This window comes from Perca flavescens, chromosome 4 (assembly GCF_004354835.1).
Source record: "Perca flavescens isolate YP-PL-M2 chromosome 4, PFLA_1.0, whole genome shotgun sequence".
Lineage (NCBI taxonomy): Eukaryota > Metazoa > Chordata > Actinopteri > Perciformes > Percidae > Perca > Perca flavescens.
In genome coordinates, this window is record NC_041334.1 from 27,059,596 (window position 1) to 27,078,871 (window position 19,276).

General features: G+C 41.5%; 1 protein-coding gene across 1 annotated transcript in view; it reads right to left on the reverse strand.

Annotated features, from left to right (window-relative positions):
* LOC114554426 (low-density lipoprotein receptor-related protein 1) overlaps window positions 1–19,276 on the reverse strand; it is a 97,323-nt gene that overhangs the window by 37,527 nt on the left and 40,520 nt on the right. The window contains exons 7-23 of the mRNA XM_028576267.1: window positions 17,432–17,594; window positions 15,816–16,038; window positions 13,975–14,164; window positions 13,486–13,629; window positions 11,681–11,917; window positions 9,253–9,433; window positions 7,826–8,051; window positions 7,019–7,208; window positions 6,764–6,889; window positions 6,089–6,229; window positions 4,132–4,257; window positions 3,917–4,033; window positions 3,740–3,820; window positions 2,557–2,724; window positions 1,146–1,328; window positions 859–1,056; window positions 468–713 (exon numbers count right to left, since the gene is read on the reverse strand). Coding sequence (XP_028432068.1) covers window positions 468–713; window positions 859–1,056; window positions 1,146–1,328; window positions 2,557–2,724; window positions 3,740–3,820; window positions 3,917–4,033; window positions 4,132–4,257; window positions 6,089–6,229; window positions 6,764–6,889; window positions 7,019–7,208; window positions 7,826–8,051; window positions 9,253–9,433; window positions 11,681–11,917; window positions 13,486–13,629; window positions 13,975–14,164; window positions 15,816–16,038; window positions 17,432–17,594 — 2,940 coding nt within the window. The remainder of the gene's footprint in view (window positions 1–467; window positions 714–858; window positions 1,057–1,145; window positions 1,329–2,556; window positions 2,725–3,739; window positions 3,821–3,916; window positions 4,034–4,131; window positions 4,258–6,088; window positions 6,230–6,763; window positions 6,890–7,018; window positions 7,209–7,825; window positions 8,052–9,252; window positions 9,434–11,680; window positions 11,918–13,485; window positions 13,630–13,974; window positions 14,165–15,815; window positions 16,039–17,431; window positions 17,595–19,276) is intronic.

Consider the following 19,276-nt stretch of genomic DNA (forward strand, 5'->3'; position numbering starts at 1 on the left):
TCTTGCACTCTTTGCTGACTGAACACAAAGTCTGTTCTTCACTATATTATATAATATTCCAGATTCTTTCTTTTCATACGATAATAGTGACAGCTAGAAACCAATGCCCAACCAATCTTTTTTTTTTTTTATGTTTTCTTAGTCATATACTCATGTGGACAGCATTTAAGCTCTTCCTCTTTCTGTCTCCAGTGCTCTGTCTATTGTCCAAAGGAGTATCACATTTTGGCATACTGCGTCATCTCTAACCACAGTTTCCTGTCTGAGCGGCCTCTCCTTTGGTTGATCCCAAACCCACAGCGTACTTCTTCAACTCTGACAAAGCCCAGAACCCAGTCACTTCTCTAGCTTACTGTACGGCTACCATCAATCAAATGTTCAAAATCTTCACTAATGTCTCTCTTGTTTTCTCCTGACCCTCCACACCCACCATCTCCCCCTCTTATACTGTTTCCCCGGTCCTTTACCTGTGCTCTTGCAGTTCTCCATGTCAGGCTCCAGTTCCCAGCCCTCATAACAAGAACATTTCACACTGAACTTGTCCTGCTCGCAGCGTTGACTGCACTTAAGGTGTTTGGCACAGAAGCTCTGGATTTGACATGTCTTGTTGTTAAGCCCTAACTCCATGCCCAGTGGGCAGGAACAGATTACCCCCTCGCCAGGGGCCACTGTGCAGTTATGGCTGCAGTCGCCATTGTCCAGTGAACACAGGTCTGTAAAACAGAGAAAAATCAGATAAGGTATAGCTACACAGAACTGTTACTTAACCCCTGGAGACATGATTTACGATGTAGAGTTTTACTCGCTGTTATGGCGTTCCCTGTACTGAAACACAGCCTGGGCACTGTTGTCTCTTACCGCAAAGTTTCTCATCGGAGCCATCTGGGCAGTCATCAGTGCCATCACAAAGTTTCTCTGCAGGCAGGCAGATGGTGGAGTCGTTGGCACACACATGGTGAGAGAGCTTACACACCAGCGCCTCACAGTTGTCCTCATCGGAGTTGTCCTCACAGTCGCTGTCGCCGTCGCACACCCAGGCTTTGCTGATACAGCGTGCTATGGAGAGTAGGCAAAGTTACTTTAAAAAAGAATGACTTAATCTGATTTTACGTACTTCCCATTAGTTTAAAGTATGGTCTCCTCACCAGAGTCCCTGCAGCCAAACTTGACAGCTGGATCGCACATGTGCGTGACGCCCTCACAGTTCTTCTCGTCGCTCAGGTCCATGCAGTCAGAGTCCCCGTCGCAACGCCAGCGCAGGGGGATGCACAGGCCGTCCATCTGACACTGAAACTCATCTGTATGACAACCACCAGGGGGACGCGTGGCTGTGGAGAAAAAGACGTCATGAGACACAGCCTTGAGCAGATTCAATGTTCAGCATCAAAAGACAGTGAAAACAAAAACTAATGAGCTGTCTGTTGGAAATCTGGATGGCAACAAGTCTTAGCAACGGGAAAGACCGAACAGATTCAAGTATGCATTCAGAGGGTCACTGTTTTTAGTCATACACACCAGCTGCCAGTGAATCATTTTTGTTATTGTTTCAATGTTGCTCCTAACAGCACAAGCATAATAACAAATAGATAATTGTAAGTAGGTATATCTTTACGGTTATTATATCACTCGCTAAACGACTAGGGAGAGTTATTAGGTGCCAGTGGTGGTACCCATTAGATTGGTGCCTGTGTGACTAACAGGGGACAGGGACCTATTACATCTACTGAGTAAAATGTAAATACTAGTCATGATTTTAGTGCCTAGTGCACATCAGGCAATGAATGATATAACAGTGCAGAGATGCAAACATCCACCACATAATAATAACAGCAACCTTTCACAGCTGTATTCCATAAATCCGTTTTAAAAAAGGACCAGTGGCTATTTGTTTGTGAATAATGGCGTTGTATATCAGCTTTGGCTTTTATTATAAAAGATCTTCTTGGTGGCAAGGGGCCATGTTTTCATGAATCAAGATGCAGAGTACTTATTGCATCATGTGTGGGTTCGTCAGGCATTTTCATGTCCAGGTGTTGGGATCAGAAGAAATCTATTATTATACATTATTAGTGTGTGTGTTAGAAGCTGGTATATCGACTGCGGTCAGTCCCATCAGCCGCAGCAACTCATATTTATGATCATGTAATTCGCCACAAATAACTGCAACTGAGATGCAAAATTGGTTTAATGCACCATAAAACCATACCAGCTATGGTGTGTTTATAGATTTTATGCACATTTAAGTCATGTCAGTTGCTTTAATGACTGTATGAACATGGACGGGAAGTCAACACCAACACAAAACCAGCACTCTTTGAGAGCAGGTGTGGGCTGAAAACATGACATGTCTCATGACACGATGACATAAGAAAAGACCAAGAATTACCACTGCAGTTTTAATATGGAGTTGTTTGGCTATTGGAAAGTATAGTTGCAAGCATGGTGGTCTATACACATTTCTTATAAATCCTTATGTCCTATTTCCTAAATATAATAATCTGCTGCAGTGAATAGTTTCCTAACTGTCCCACCTGATCGGCAGGTTAAGACACTGACCCTGATTAGTGCAGTTTGCGTGTGTCTCGTCGCTGTAGTCCCCGCAGTCATTATCTCCGTCACAGGTCCAGTAATCTGGGATGCAGCGGCCGCTGTTACACTTGAACTGAGCGCTGGAGCAGGAGTGACTACAGCCTGCCTCGTCGCTGTTGTCCCCGCAGTCGTTATCTGAAAAACAAACACAGTCAAACTACACCCACCCTGTCACATTATGAGGCGCCCGCTGCCTCAAAGGGAAACAATATATATATATAAATATATGCAGAAAGTCATCGCTTTTCTTTTTTCACAGTTAACACAATGACAGTGAAAACATGGAATACAAATGAAACAGAACATGATAGATGAGAGAGTAAATAATGACAGAAACTGCATAGATCAGACCATGCACCATGAGGGAATGTACCAAGCGCTGATACATTGAGCTTGGCAGCAGAGCATCATAAGCACTTTTATACCCATACTGATGTAAAAGGGCAACTTAATCTATAACCTTTAGTGCCTTTTACAGCAGTTAATTTCATAGTAATCTATTCTGTGGTTAAAATACGTTTTATATTCAACCTGGCATCTATTAAATCTATATCGAATTAAAGTGAGTTTTATTAATATGATGGCTAACAACAACTACACTTTCCCATGTATTCGGTTGACAATACATTGAATCTAATTTAGCTTCAAACCTGTGTGCAGAAGACTACAGTATATGAAAGGCAGCAGTATTGGCCTCAACTTGTGGCCATGTTCAATTAGCAGAAAAGCAGTCCTAACTGTTTCTGAGCCAGCTTGGCCAGTCCTAGAACTACATTAGGCTAGCATCATGGCTGTTGTGGTGCATGTTGATCTATGCACTAACCGGTCAGGTTTGGACAATTCAACTCATCAGAGCCGTCCCCACAATCCTTTTCTGAAAGACAGAACCAACGGAAGACAGCAGAGTGGGCGAACAGCACAACACGGAACAACAAAACCAACAACACAGTACAACTAAAGACGGAAGAAACAGTAAAGGTAAAACCACAAACGTACAAGGTGACAAAAAGGAAGAGTGTGTGCCAATATGAGGGTGGTGGCGGAACATGCAGAGCAAACTTGTGACAAAGTAAAGCGAGGAGTTGCAACTGTAAACGGGCACATCTAAGAGAAGGGGAGGAGAGAAAAAAAGAGAAAAACTGACACTAACCATTATCACAGCGCCAGTTTATGTTGATGCAGCGTCCGTTGTTGCAGGTAAACTGGGTGAGGGGGAAACATGTGGGGTAGGCTGTGGACAAAACTAGAGTTTAGACACAAAAACAACATCTACAAACAGTTAGAAATCACCCTACAGCTATAGACCAAACCACTGAAGTAGACCAACCACAGGAAGCAGGCTCATCTGACCGATCACCGCAGTCATCGTCCAGGTCACACGTCCAGGAAATAGGGATGCAGCGCCCACTGGCACACGAGTACTGATTAGGCGGGCAGGTACGAGCTAACAGACAACACAGTGGAGTTAATTTCACTTGTGAACGATAAAAAAAAAAAAAAAGACCTGTCGGATTTTGATATGGAGTATGCTTGTTTGTGTACCTGAGCAGGTGGTGTTGGATTCGTCCTCGTCGTTCCCGCAGTCATTGTCCCCGTCACACAGCCAACGCAGAGGGATGCAGCGGTTGTTCTTGCACTTAAATCTGTCTGTGGGACAGGTGTGCTGGTCTGGAGAGAAGAAAGGACGCATTGAAGGGCAAGAAGGAGAAAACAGAGAAAAATGAGAAGCCATGTGTGGAGAGGCGTACTCAGAGGTGTCAAGTAACAAAGTACAAATACTTTGTTATCTTTCTTAAGTAGAAATTTTGGGTATCTATACTTTACTGGAGTAATTATTTTACAGCATACTTTTTACTTCTACTCCTTACATTTTCACGCAATTATCTGTACTTTCTACTCCCTACATTTTAAAAATAGCCTCGTTACTCATATTTCAGTTCGGCTTGTTTTCATTCCAGCTCGTCAGTCATCGTTCAAAAAAACACACACACAAAAAACCCTATCCAAATCGCTCCATCCGGAGTGAATTTGATTGTGGTTGGATGAGAAGTATAAACATAGCTATTCCGACACCCTATTGGTTTGTACGCGATCCATAACACCTGTACAGACCCGGCGCTAATACGCCACCGGTGCCTTAACGACCGTTATCTACCGGACCGAATAGCAACGCTGATTTCGGTGCCTTAGGTGCCTGCGCGATGCTCCGAAAACGGACGTTAGAGGGAACTGAACATCGCCGCACGGGACGCTAGTCAACACTACAGTTGGAAGCAGGTTAGCCTAGCGTTAGCTAGAAGATGGCGTAAACATGATAAAATGCTGAGAGCTAAACGGTGTAAAAGTGTGTCTATATTTCACTGGAGAGGAGTCTAACACCAGACTGTAGCTGCCATTGTCTGAAAAACACAGAAGAGATGTAGCCTACGTGTCACCTTTTTCAGCCCTTCTGAGTTTGCAGGTATGATTTTAATAGCTGTAACATTATTATAGTCATATGATTTTGTCCCCGCGTTTTAGAGTTAAGCTGTTGTCCTTAATGGCATTTCCCCCCCTTACATCAGGGGTCTTGAACGTTTTTTAAGCCAAGGACCACTTGACTTAAAGTGAGATGTAGCAGGGACCCCCTATATATTGTATGAAATTAAGATGCATATTAAACTGGGCCTACAATAACTGTTAGGGTAACCTAAAGCCTTCTTACATACGTTTTTTCATAAGCTATTAAAATATTAATTGTTGGCATGATTTTATAAATCATATTTTAATGTTACATATGTGGCACAGTAAATCTAGGATTAACTGTATCTGTGGGCTGATATCTTAGTGACTACCTTACCTATAGGCCAGTAAGCCTATCATCAGTGGGAATTTATATTTGCTAATAATATGTTGGAATTATGTTAAGGCATTTTATTTTTTATTTTGTTTAAAGACTCAAAAATGTACAATAATTTGGAGGACCCCTGCAATGACTCTGAGGACCCCCTGTTGAAGATCTCAGCCTTACATTACTTTTACTTTTATACTTTAAGTAGTTTTGAAACCAGTACTTTTACACTTTTACTTAAGTAAAAAGCTTGAGTTGATACTTCAACTTCTACAAAAGTCTTTTCAAACCCTAGTATCTATACTTCTACTTGAGTAATGAATGTGAATACTTTTGACACCTCTGGGCGTACTGTACAGGAAATGGAAAGGTGAAAGTGTGGCAAGATATATACTGTAGTCCCATACCCACAAGATTAGCACCCATATACACAAGATTAGCACACATAAACACACACTCACTAGATTCAGAGTCATTTCATTCTGGCATCACCAGACTGTCAAATTCAGACTGCTCAAGGTCATCTGAGTCAGGACCAACAGGAGGGGTAGGTGTTTCCAAACCATGTTAGATGAGGTGTGTGTGTGTGTGTGTGTGTGTGTGTGTGTGTGTGTGTGTGTGTGTGTGTGTGTGTGTGTGTGTGTGTGTGTGTGTGTGTGTGTGACTCACGGCACAGCTCAGGAGCCTCGTCGCTGTTGTCTAGGCAGTCGTTGTCTCCGTCACACTTCCAGCGCTCCTGGATGCAGCGGTTGTTCTTACAAGCAAACTCCCCAGCCTGGCACTGAGGAGGGGGTACGTAAGAAGGGTTGGCTGTGGAAGGAAAAGTTGAAGAAAAGGAGGGATGAAAGGAATGTGAAAAACGTTGAGGACATGAAAGCAAAATACAGTTTTGAATTACCAAAAAACAGAGGGGATTTGTGAAAAATGTGAAAAAAATCCACCGCACTCATAGTAGACTGAAGGTGAGCTGGCTAGATATTGCAAGACATACATGGGGTGGACAAAATTAACACTTGTACAATAAACAGTGCTGCAATAAATACTTTTGATTTCAAAAATACCAAGGAACACCTTCAATATTCTAGGCTTAAAAAAAGACAATTTATTGCAGAGTTTATATTGGACTGCATTATATTATTGTGTCCACCCCCTGTATGTCTGCATTTGTTCAAGTATTTTTGTCAAGCAGTTCCAATAAAAACACACAGTCAGAGTCACACGGCTTGAGTCATCTTGTCCAACATACTGGAAATAAAACCTTAGATGTGTAATGGAGCTAAATTAGTGCCATGACAAATACTTCAGGCTGACATGCACAAACAAAGCATTCTTGTTTGAACTTACCTTTGCAGCTGGTGTTGTCAGCTGGGTCTAGTATTTGGTCTTCGGCACAGGCACACTGCCTGCCTCCTGGTATAGCCAGACATAGACTGGTGCAGCCGCCATTGTACACACGACACACATTAGAGCCTGTGGATGAATAAACATAAATGTGTAGACAAGGGTTAACGCAAACACAAAATAGCACCAATTGTGCCTCACGTACTGTCTTTCGACAATCATAATTTCTAGATTAACATAGATGGATACAAGTTGTACCTTGCTGCTGCTGAGCATCGTACATGCGGATTTCAAAGATGGGCGGTCTCTCATTGCGCAGCAGGGTGGTGGTGCCAGTGCTGGTGTCCATCTTGTAAATGCCGCCACTACGATACTCGTTCCAGAACAAGAAGTGTTTATAGTGGCACAGACCAAAGGCGTGGTTCAGTTCCTGACCTTCATACACCGTCTGGGGATGCGAGAAAAGCAATAAAATGGCAAGTAAGCTTAAAAAAAAAAAAAAAAAAAAAAAAGGCTACAGTACTCTGTGTCCAGAATTTCAGCTCAAAACATGTTTGGATTAATACGTGGTGGCCATAAAATGTGATGTGATGGACCTTCTTTGTTTTCTACTAGTTACTATTTGTGTTTATGAGCAAATAAAACAGCAATAGTGGTACCAAAAAAAACAGATCATAAATCAATGTGACCCTAAAATACCGTTTTTAGTGGAATTCAGAGTATAGGAGTAAATATTTAAGTGTCATTCATTTTGATCAACCATAACATTATACATTTTAAATGCTAAAAACAACACCATAAAACCAAAATATAAACAACACACAGGCCTGTGGAAACAAAATAGCATCAAGGAGTGACCAGTATTAAAAGGGCTCAAGCCCACAGACTATGAACTGCATTGTGGTGGACCACCCACAGTCTTCCTTTGCTTTAAAACTCCTTCCTTATAAGCTTGCTTACAGCTCGTCAGACCCTGTCAGAATAATCCCCTGCCTTGATTCCTGTAAACCACTCCGCCTCTAGACCACAGTAAAATAATCCCGAGGATGCGGGGTGAATGCTGACCTTGCGCTCTGAGCTGTTATTAAGGTGGACCATCTCAATGCGGTCATAGTAAGCATCCACCCAGTAAAGGATGCCCTGCGGGATGTCCAGGCTCAGACCGTTGGGCCACAGCACCGTTTTGCTGGTCAGGAACACGTTTCTGTTGGAGCCGTCCATCCAAGCTCGCTCAATCTTTCCTCGCTTGCTCTCCTTAGGGTCCTCTTCCCAGTCTGTCCAGTACATCCACCTGAGGAATCAACAAGGGAACGCTCATGGCTACAAGTACCGAATGGGATTTGAAAGCAAGGCAGAAAAAAAGAACCTTTTAGCATTAACGAAGGCAATGACATTTTATCTAGCTGGCCTAAAGCGCACAACACTCCCACAACCAAGTGTTTGTCACCAGGTACTTTAGCACCTGTCAATTTCCTTCACTGATCAAGGCTGTGAGCACTGGCTGTCTACAACATTGTTCAAAACTACACACAACCCCCCCCTTTGCTGGAATCTGACTGACATTAGCATTAGCTTTTCATATTTCCTTCTCCATCTGCCCCCTTCTTATGCTTTCCTTTCTGTGAATCCCTCCTTCTCCTCTCGCTTCTCTCTGAGCCTGATTGATTACAGGCATTAGTGGAGCCGAGTGTCTTTCCCCTGGGAAGTGTGTGGACACACATCACTCTGTCGCTAGCAATCCAAAAAGTGTGTGTGTATTTATGACCGTGTGCTTCTCAGGAGAGAGCCCAGGAGGCCATATCAATAAGACCCATCCATAGACGGCAAGATTAAGAGCTATTTGAAGGAGCGCAAGAGAGATATGGGTTTGTGTTTGTGTGTGTGTGTGTGTGTGTGTGTGTGTGTGTGTGTTAATATGCTTGTCGAGGAAATCCACCATGTAATGCACAAAATGCTCCATCTCCATCATGAGTGAAACTGAGACAGAAAGAGAGTGGACAGAGAGGTGAGTGACAGAGCAGCTGTAATTATTTCACTTGAGTCATCAGATAGCTGACCAGAAGAAATGACCACCTATCATTATCTCTCACCGTATGTTGCCTGACCACAAATTTTTATTTATTTTATTTAACCTTTATTTAACCAGGTAGGCCGTTGAGAACAGGTTCTCATTTGCAACGATGACCTGGCCAAGTATAAGCGTGCAGGACAAATATAAACACAGGACAGAGACAAAGACAAAGACGCCATTCTTGGTACTAAAACGCACACAAATAAGCACACACAGACATGCATGCATTATACAGTTCTGTACTTCATTGAACAGTCACCTTAAAGTCAGCATAATTTTAACTGCTGCCTTACCCTCTATTGTACCTGAACTGTGCAACACCTGTGCAACTCTTCAACTTGTGCCATGCTCGTTATCCCTTTTCTCTGGAACAAAAACATCCAACTCCACCACTCTCTCTCCATCTCTTTTTCTCCCTTACCCGTGCAGAGGATCCACTACAATGGCACGAGGGTGAGTCATTTTTCCCTCGATGAGGGTTTTGCGTGTCTGTGAAGCCTTTTCCAGCCGAGCCACACTGATGGTTTTCTTAGGCCCGTCGTCTGTCCAATACAAGTTGTTAGCCATCCAGTCCACAGCTATGCCCTCTACGGTGTGGATTCCTGAGACAAACACATACTGTTGGTGAGAAGATACTGACCGCAAAGTGTAAATCGAGATTTCAATTTGTGACTGTATACTTTTAGCTCTAAACCTTGATTTTATACAGGATTACTGCCTGCTGTTTTTTATTATGTAGACTTTTAAATGTTGGATTTGTGGAAAGCAGTTCACTCGTTCTCAATGGGATAACCTGTATAAACGGAGGTTAATCGATTAAATATGTTTGTGTTAACAGAATTCTAAGCTTGTAAAATCATTTTAAAGCCTATGATTGTTTATCACCCCTTGTAAACCTGTGTAAAAACTCATGCATGCATTTATGGGCCAATTTTGGCCCTGCTTTTACAGCCAAAACCTGGGCAAGAATTCATACTTACAGTGGTGTGAAAAAGTGTTTGCCCCCTTCCTCATTTCCTGTTCCTTTGCATGTTTGTCACACTTAAGTGTTTCGGAACATCAAACCAATTTAAACAATAGTCAAGGACAACACAAGTAAACACAAAATGCAATTTGTAAATGAAGGTGTTTATCATTAAAGGAGAAAAAAAATCCAAACCATCATGGCCCTGTGTGAAAAAGTGATTGCCCCCTAAACCTAATAACTGGTTGGGCCACCCTTAGCAGCAACAACTGCAACCAAGCGTTTGCGATAACGTGCAATGAGGCTTTTACAGCGTCCTGGAGGAATTTTGGCCCACTCATCTTTGCAGAATTGTCCTAATTCAGTTACATTAGAGGGTTTTCGAGCATGAACGGCCTTTTTAAGGTCATACCACAACATCTCAATAGGATTCAGGTCAGGACTTTGGCTAGGCCACTCCAAAGTCTTCATTTTGTTTTTCTTCAGCCATTCGGTGGTGGACTTGCTGGTGTGTTTAGGATCATTGTCCTGCTGCAGAACCCAAGTTCGTTTCAGCTTGAGTACACGAACAGATGGTCGGACATTCTCCTTCAGGATCTCTTGGTAGACAGCAGAATTCATAGTTCCTTTTATCACGGCAAGTCTTCCAGGTCCTGAAGGAGCAAAACAGCCCCAGACCATCACACTGCCACCACCATATTTTACAGTTGGTATAATGTTCTTTTTATGAAATGCAGTGTTCCTTCTACGCCAGATATACTTGGACACACACCTTCCAAAGAGTTCCACTTTTGTCTCATCGGTCCACAGAATGTTGTCCCAAAAGTCTTGGGGATCATCAAGATGTGTTCTGGAGAAATTGAGACGAGCTTTGATGTTCTTTTTGCTCAGCAGTGGTTTTCTCCTTGGAACTCTGCCATGCAGGCCATTTTTGCCCAGTCTTTTCCTGATGGTGGAGGCATGAACGCTGACCTTAACTGAGGCAAGTGAGGCCTGCAGTTCTTTGGACGTTGTTGTGGGGTCTTTTGTGACCTCTTGGATGAGTCGTCGCTGCGCTCTTGGGGTAATTTTGGGCGGCCGGCCACTCCTGGGAAGGTTCACCACTGTTCCATGTCTTCGCCATTTGTGGATAATGGCTCTCACTGTGGTTCGCTGGATTCCCAAAGCTTTGGAAATGGCTTTATAACCCTTTCCAGACTGATAGATCTCAATTACTTTCTTTCTCAATTGTTCCTGAATTTCTTTGGGTCTCGGCATGATGTGTAGCTTTTAAGGATCTTCTGGTGGACCTTACTGTGTCAAGCAGCTCCTATTTAAGTGATGCCTTGATTGTGAACAGGTGTGGCAATAATCAGGCCTGGGTGTGGCTAGAGAAATTGAACTCAGGTGTGGACAACCACAGTTATAGTATGTTTTAACAAGGGGGGCAATCACTTTTTCACACAGGGCCATGATGGTTTGGATTTTTTTTCTCCTTTAATAATAAACACCTTCATTTACAAATTGCATTTTGTGTTTACTTGTGTTGTCCTTGACTTTTGTTTAAATTGGTTTGATGTTCCGAAACACTTAAGTGTGACACACATGCAAAGGAACAGGAAATGAGGAAGGGGGCAAACACTTTTTCACACCACTGTATAACTTGTATGTGCATGTGTAACCTCGGTGTCACCTGGTAAAAAAAAATAAGTCACACAATCTAAAGAAGTTTTTACAACAATTTTTACACAAACTTAAAATTCTAATGCAGAGGTTTTTTTCACGTTTACTAGATTTCGGAAAACCATTGCACAAGTTTAAACTTGCACTGACTCTTGTTTTAGCCCTTATATCTTTTATCTGAACATCATTTTTGTTTTTCTCAAATGAGCTGTCATTACGCTACCTTCCTTCACAATGGTATCCCTCTCTGTTCCATCAATCTTCTGTCGCCCGATGATGTAGCTGGTGGCGTCGGCAAAGTAAATGAACTCGCTCTCAGCGTGAAAGTCCAGAGCTCTGGGGTTCATCAGGTTCTCTATGGGGATCATGTACTCATCAGGCACCTTGGCATTCATGTCCATGCCCCTGATCACCCCTGGGCGACCTTTACCATAGACCAGGAAAAGCTCATGCTCAGGTTCTGTAGCAAAACAGGAAGACAAAGGACTGAAGCTAAGACCTGAATTTATATGTACACATTTAAACAGAGGCAGTTAACACTAAACTTCTTTCACCCTCTCACCCATGTCCTGTTGACAAAGAATGAAATAATTAGATGCTGACTAATTGTTTTTTCCAACAAATAATGTGAATTGATTAAACAAGTCAATAACATGCAAGATCGGCAAAAACCTTAAACGAAAATTAAGTGATTTTCAATTGAGATGCAGAGAGAGGAGAGGAGGAGGAGGTTGTCTTTACTTAAATTAACGGTGTCATTTTCAAGGACAGTCTATTCTCAGGAGGCAGATCGATATAATGTTATTATTGGTTGATAGAATATTAAAAGCCTTCTCTGAACAAGCTGAATCAGGCTGACAGCTTTATGGGACGGTCAGCAGAGAGCTAGAGAGCCAGACTTAGTTATGTGTTGCTCAGCTACTTTGTTCATAGCTCTTTCCCAGTCTGTAGCCCAGGGGAGAACTGCAGCCCTGATCTAACCTTGGCAAGACTTGCCTTTAGGTCTACAGAGCTGAATCACTGTGGCTCCTGAGTTTAATACTTACAGTTCTGCTGGGAGCATGCACACATTTGTGCTGAATCTACAGTATGCAGTGTACGACCCGCCATGTCCCAAATGTGCTCATTTGAATTTATTTTTAAACTGGATGTTATTTAATATTTTGAATTATAGATAAAGAAAATATTGTTACAATAATGTTTTCATACAACTGAACGCTCAATGTTGAGGTTAGTTTAATCACATTTTAAATTGTATTGATCTTGGAGTAGCAAGAGCTGGATATTTCATCCATTACTATTACTATTATTGTTATTATTATTACAACTGTTTAACCATTACTTTTAGATAACCACTATCTATTTTTAACAATTTATATTGGGCTACTTTGAGCTAATATATTAATAATTAGTTTAAATAGTTAAATTTTTCTTCTTATCTATTACTTTTAGCTTTGGAATATATTTTTCATATATATATATATATATATATATATATATATATATATATATATATATATATATATATATATATATATATATATATATATATATATTATAGTTAGCTGTCAGTTTTAACCTTTTACTTCTTTAGTACTTTTAACTAAGTTAGCTAAGCTAACTCTTTAGACCTTTCTGCTTGCTTGCTTTTTGCTTGCTTACCAATGTTTTCTTCCCAAATATAAAAGTGTTAACTAGTTTCAGCTGTTACAGTCTGCCCAATATTTTACATATATATTTTTTTTTTAAATGAAATTGTTCTTTTATTTATTTTTTTCAAATTACTTCAGCTAGTTAGTCAACAATCTTTCCACATGCGGTACCCTCAGCCAACTGCAGAAGTACCCCCCCTGAGGTACAAGTGCCTGTTCAGAAAAAAACTGGTTTCGGTGGATGTTTGAAAGGGTCTTTTGACAGGTAACAGCTATCTCACAGTGCCTACTGGAGTTTCTTTGTACGTAGATAATTTGTTGACTTGCAGCTGCTGAACATTAATCATTGTTTAATTACACTTATAGTCCTACTCACTTTTGCAGGACTTGCCATCGCTGCCCAGGCTAAATCCAGAGCGACAGCGGCAGGTCCGGGTCTTGTGGCCATTTCCCAGCAGACAGATGTCCGAGCAGCCTCCAGCCTTCCCAAATTGGTCCACCTCACATGCATGGCTACGTACTAGACACCAAGAAGGTGGAACATTCAATTCAATTTTATTTATACTATGAAATCATTACAAGAGTTATCTCAAGACACTTTACAGATAAAGTAGGTCTAGACCACAGTCTATAATTTACAAAGACCCAACAATTACAGTAATTCAGTTTCAACATAAAGTCACTAAACCAGAAGCATCAATACAGTATTCAGATGTACATGACATATGAAAGCGTGTGTGTGTGTGTGTGTGTGTGTGTGTGTGTGTGCGTGCATGCCTGTGTGTGTGTGTGTGTGTGTGTGTGTGTGTGTGTGTGTGTGTGTGTTTGTGTGTGTGTTGTGTGTGTGTGTGTGTGTGTGTTCTACCTGGAGGCTGGCGTCTCTGGTGGTATACGTGCAGCGCTCCTCCCTTGTCCACCCTGGTCACTACTTGGTAGTCTGTGCTGTTGAAGCGGTTGACCCTGATCACACTGGTTTTAGGCTGCATGTTGGCGTTGTCTGAGTTGGTGGCATACAGGTAGTTTTCAAACACAGTCAGCCCGTACAGGTGTTCGATCTTGAAGAGAGAATATAAAAAGTGGGGAGATGATGGGAAGGTTGAGGGACAGAGTAAAGGAGAGTGAGATGATATTGATTCCAATGTACTCAAAATCCCATTTTCTGAGTGCTTTACTCAACTTACTTATTATGTAACTATACATATAGTCTGGCTAAGAACTTAGTTTTCCACAAATGAACTTTTACTGACAGTCACAAAGTCAATGCTGCTCTTCATGATCATAAGATAGATACTGTAAGTGCTTGCAAAGAGTTTTACATGATCCAAGGAAGGATGTTTAGGCAAAAATATGTGTGTGAACTAACAAAGTCTGGTGCAAAATCAATAGTTTGCCACTGATTTTTTCACTTTGGATGTGCAAACTCAAGTGATGCCCCCTCCATCTTCACCTTCATACAGTAGCTTGTCTTTATGCAAGCAACAATATATGATCATGTGTCCTAATATTTGAAAACAATGGACCATGATTCAATGTGAAGTGGTATTATATAAAGTCCAGTGTTGTGTCAAGTGTTGAAGCAGCACCTAAGATGAACCAGGAAAGCATCCACTGCTCACAATAGACAAAACTCAAGAACAAACTAGCTTTTATCTGACACAATCAGGATGGAAAGCAAGTCAAGAATTCTGTGTCAGCAGAAGTGTCAGCAGCACCATAAAACCTGAAACGCCACTGAGGTCTATCTAGGGCTGTATGGAGCCCACTGGGCCATAGAGAGACACAGAGAGTGAGAAAGATAAAAATGGGTTATTACCATAGGCTGAAGGGCAATGCTCTCCTGAGGTGATACAGGTAATAAGAACCTATTAGCATCAGACTGTAAGGAAACAGGATGGTGAACTATGTCACCTTTACTCATAGATCTAGCCAAGACAAACCGGACCAATGCCACCATGAATAAAAACAAAAGTTGCACTACTTGATTTCACACACTTCACAGACTATCCACAGCTAAAGGATCTCAATTAGCAGGCATGGGACAATATGTCTCTAATCACGACCCAATGCATCATGATTCAAACTTTTTTAAACTGTATTTTTACACGAAAGAGTTTCATATGCAGCTTTAAAAGAGCATGTCCGGCCTTAATAAGCACACACACTCTTGATAAAACAGCCCAAACTCAACACCATCATTAACACACTTACCTTTAACCTTTACCTGATGGATGTGCAATGCCCTATTACAGGTGCACACACACAAAGCAAGAGATGGTGGTTGGTGTGTGTGTGTGTGTGTGTGTGTGTGTGTGTGTGTGTGTGTGTGTGCCCTTAAACTCTGTGGTTAAATGAAAGCCATTACTTCTCCACAGATCACAGTAAAAGCCATGGTAATGGGTTTAAGGGCCACTGTGCTTCATCAGCGCTGCAACATCAACAGCCTCAGCATTAGAAACTATTAATCAGCTGCTTTAATGAAAAGGCAAACGTCCACGGACGCCTCTCTGCTCATAACTCACTGGGCAAGAACACATTACAGGAGTGCGCAGGAGAAACATAAGGTGCGTTTTAGATATATAGGGAACTCTAAAGCACACAAGAGTGTTTAGAGCATTATGAATAGCATACAGCTAAGGACAGCTAATTTAAGAGAGATTATCTTCCTGCTAATTGATGATAATGGGAGTGTGGTGCAGCGGTTCTCACCAGCAGGCCTTGGATGATGGTGTGCCGGTTCTTGCCTTCATAGTCCACCACCTCAATGTAGTCGAGGTAGGCATCAGCCCAGTACACCAGCCTGCTGACCAGATCCAGCGTTATGCCGTGGGGAAATACAATCTTACTGTCCACAAGCTTGGTTCGGTTCTGGCCATCCATGTCGCAGCGCTCCACCTTTGGAATCTGACCGTAGTCTGTGAAGAAGACCTTCCTGTGGAAACACAGGATCAGATTGAGGACAGATGGATAAATAGATCAATTAAATTGGAAAACCGTTTTATTTTCAGCTCATCTGACTTTGTTAGAAGTGATTTATTGCCCTTATTTCTATCACAGGGAGTCAGTAGTGATTTATCTTCAGTAAGGTAAAATGAGAAAAGTAGGAAACATCCCGAATGGCAGACGGAAAGCAAGATTTTTTCAAGGAATAATGTTGAATATTTGCTTATTATCTTTAGGTTTTGGACTGTTGGTTGGACAAAACAAGAGGTCTGAAGTCCTCAACTTAGATTCAGTAGCTCTCCTACAGTATACCATTTTCAAGAACTTGGAGTTTTTTTCTAAATATTTGTAGTTTTATAGGCTAGCAATATTGTGAAGGAACACATATCTACTGTAAACTCAATTCAGAACCAAACACAAACAGTATGAGAACAGAACAGAGCTCAGTCTTTCACTGCTGCCAAAACTAAAATAGTGACTTATTTAAAACTTCAAAAAACAAATTATGTCCACAGTCCATGTAAATGTGATAGCAAGCAACATTTAAAAAAATAAAATAAAAATGCGTTAAACATGTTGCAAAACACATTTCACACATTTCCCTTCATCAAACATCTTAAAATTTCCCTTTCTAACCGAACCTAAATCTCAGAAAATCATGTCATAGTGGAGTAATAGTAAAAACAAAGAAAAAGTAGAACTATAATGTTGTTTTTTTTACTTTTACTTTTTCGAGGGTGAATACAGTTAGTGCGAGATTTTAGGAAAGACTTGTGGTCACTAATTTAACAGCACAAAAAGGATGACTTTTGCGGTTATATTGTTGTTAGTGTTGTTTTTCTTCCCACTCTAACGACACTACGGACCACAACAACAAACAAAAGCAGCTACAGTGAATCTACCTGACCTTGTCACTGGAGGAACCAATGAACCAACCAAAAAGGAAATTGCGTGGGATGAAAACAATGCACATACATACACACACACACACACTCTCACATTTGTGCTCGTAATTTTTTCCAACACACACAGGCTCTCAGACACTCACTCAAGAACGCACCACAGATATGTACACACTTTCTGGAATTCAGTTGGATAGTCTGGTCATAAACAACTGAGCTGAAAAAAAAATCCATGCTTTTACACTCAAAACCTATACAGTCAACGTACCACAGTGCAAGCAGAACATCTGCATTCAATTACTCCAATGTCCAAACTTCCACTTAGCCCCCCCCCCCCTCCCCCTCCCCCTCCGCATTTCAACTCCTTGTTTTAAAGTCGGGTAACAACAACAGATGACAGAAGTCGGGCTCCAGTTGTTCTCATAGGATTATTATGAGTTTGCATGGTGTGTAAAACAGAAAGTAAGAGATCAAACTGACCCCATGGTAGGGTCCAGGGCAATGCCTTTAGGATTATACAGCTCCTGGTCCAGGAGAGTGACACATGTCTGCCCATCCTTGTCACACACAAAGATTCTGTCGTCCACGTCATCCACAAAGTAGAAGTTTCCGGTGAGCCAGTCGATGGCCATCTGCTCCACATCTGGACAGAGAAAGGGCGGAAGGGTAAGGAGGGGGGTAAGATGGGACACGGGAGGTGCAGGGGGAGGCAAAAAAACACAGTTTTTAGTACTTGAGTTGATTCATTTTTATTTGATTTTGGTAAAGCGCTCAAGCGTGTGTTGTTGTTGTTGTACATACTTGTAGCAGATGGGTAAGAGGTTTGACTCATAGTCATGTGATGAAATTAGTCAGCAATACTGTGTAGCAACTACTTCAACAGATCTCTCTCTCTCTCTGCAACACTCACACACACGTTCACAAACAGTCCAGACTTTAAGGTTTGGACTTAAGGCATTTTTCTTAACCGAAAAACGAGAGGGCAGCCAACTGCAGTTATTAAGTGGATAGGTAATGTGTCTGTCATTCAAAGTCACTCAGACAGACAGAATATGAGACAGGCTTTTTGTTGCTTCTAGGAGTGCGATGTTGGCGTAGCTGTAGCTAAGCGACGCCGGGCGTGCGGGTTCTGCTGCGTTTATTTTCCCGAGGCTCAGCTCACAGGGATGACCAGTGCACCATCGGACGATGAAAATCAAACACCTAGACACACACACACACACACACACACACGCACACACACTTTATGGAACATTTACAGGAAAAAAAACTGGAATACCCCTGCTCTATCCAAATGTCCCGAATGTGGTTCAGGACCACATAGGGAGGGACTGAGAGAGGAGAAAAATAGTGAAAAAGAATAACATGAGACACTAATATACCCTTCTCCTGGTTCCCTCATTCCCTCCTCTTCCTTCCTCTCCTCAAACATCAGCTCAGCCACACTAACTCTGAGCCAAGGATCAGAGAAAGAAAGCTATTGTTAAAGCTAAAGGAAAGGAGATGTGAGGATGTTAAAGGTCCATAATGATCTATTTACTGTAGTAAGTGGTGGAAAGTACATTTACTCAAGTACTGTACTTTACTTTTCTATTTTATGCAACTTTATACTGGTACAGTACACCACTATATTTCAGAGGTTAAAGTTGTACCTTTTACAACACATTTATTGAGTTACTATTTACTTTGCAAACTGAGATTTAAAAAAATATATATATAATTAGCATATAAAATATCATGCATTGTTATATAAAATATTAAACTACCAGTATAACAAAAACACACACACATATATACCACTATATTTATATATAGGGTGAGGCTATTTGCACCCCTGGTACAATTAGCAGTGTATGCTATTTGCACCCCTGGTACAATTAGTAGTATGCTATTTGTACCCTGGTGCAATTAGAAGTGTATGCTATTTGTACCCCAGGTACAATTAGAAGTGTATGCTATTTTTACCCCTGGTACAATTAGCAGTGTATGCTATTTGTACCCTGGTGCAATTAGAAGTGCTATTCGTACCCTGGTGCAATTAGAAATGAATGCTATTCGTACCCCGCCTGTGCACACAGCAATGTGTTCTATTAATACCCCGTCTTGTACAAATATCAATGTATGCTATTTGCACCCCTGTGCATTTACAGTACCTTGGCATATATTTACACACAGTTATCCATACTACTCATGTATTACACCTTTTTGGAATATTATCGCTCTGACATTCTTACCCTAACCATAACCAATCCCACTCCTCTTGCCTAAACCTAACCAACCCAACCAGAGCAGGCATATTCATGAGTCTTCCCCTACCACCCTGCA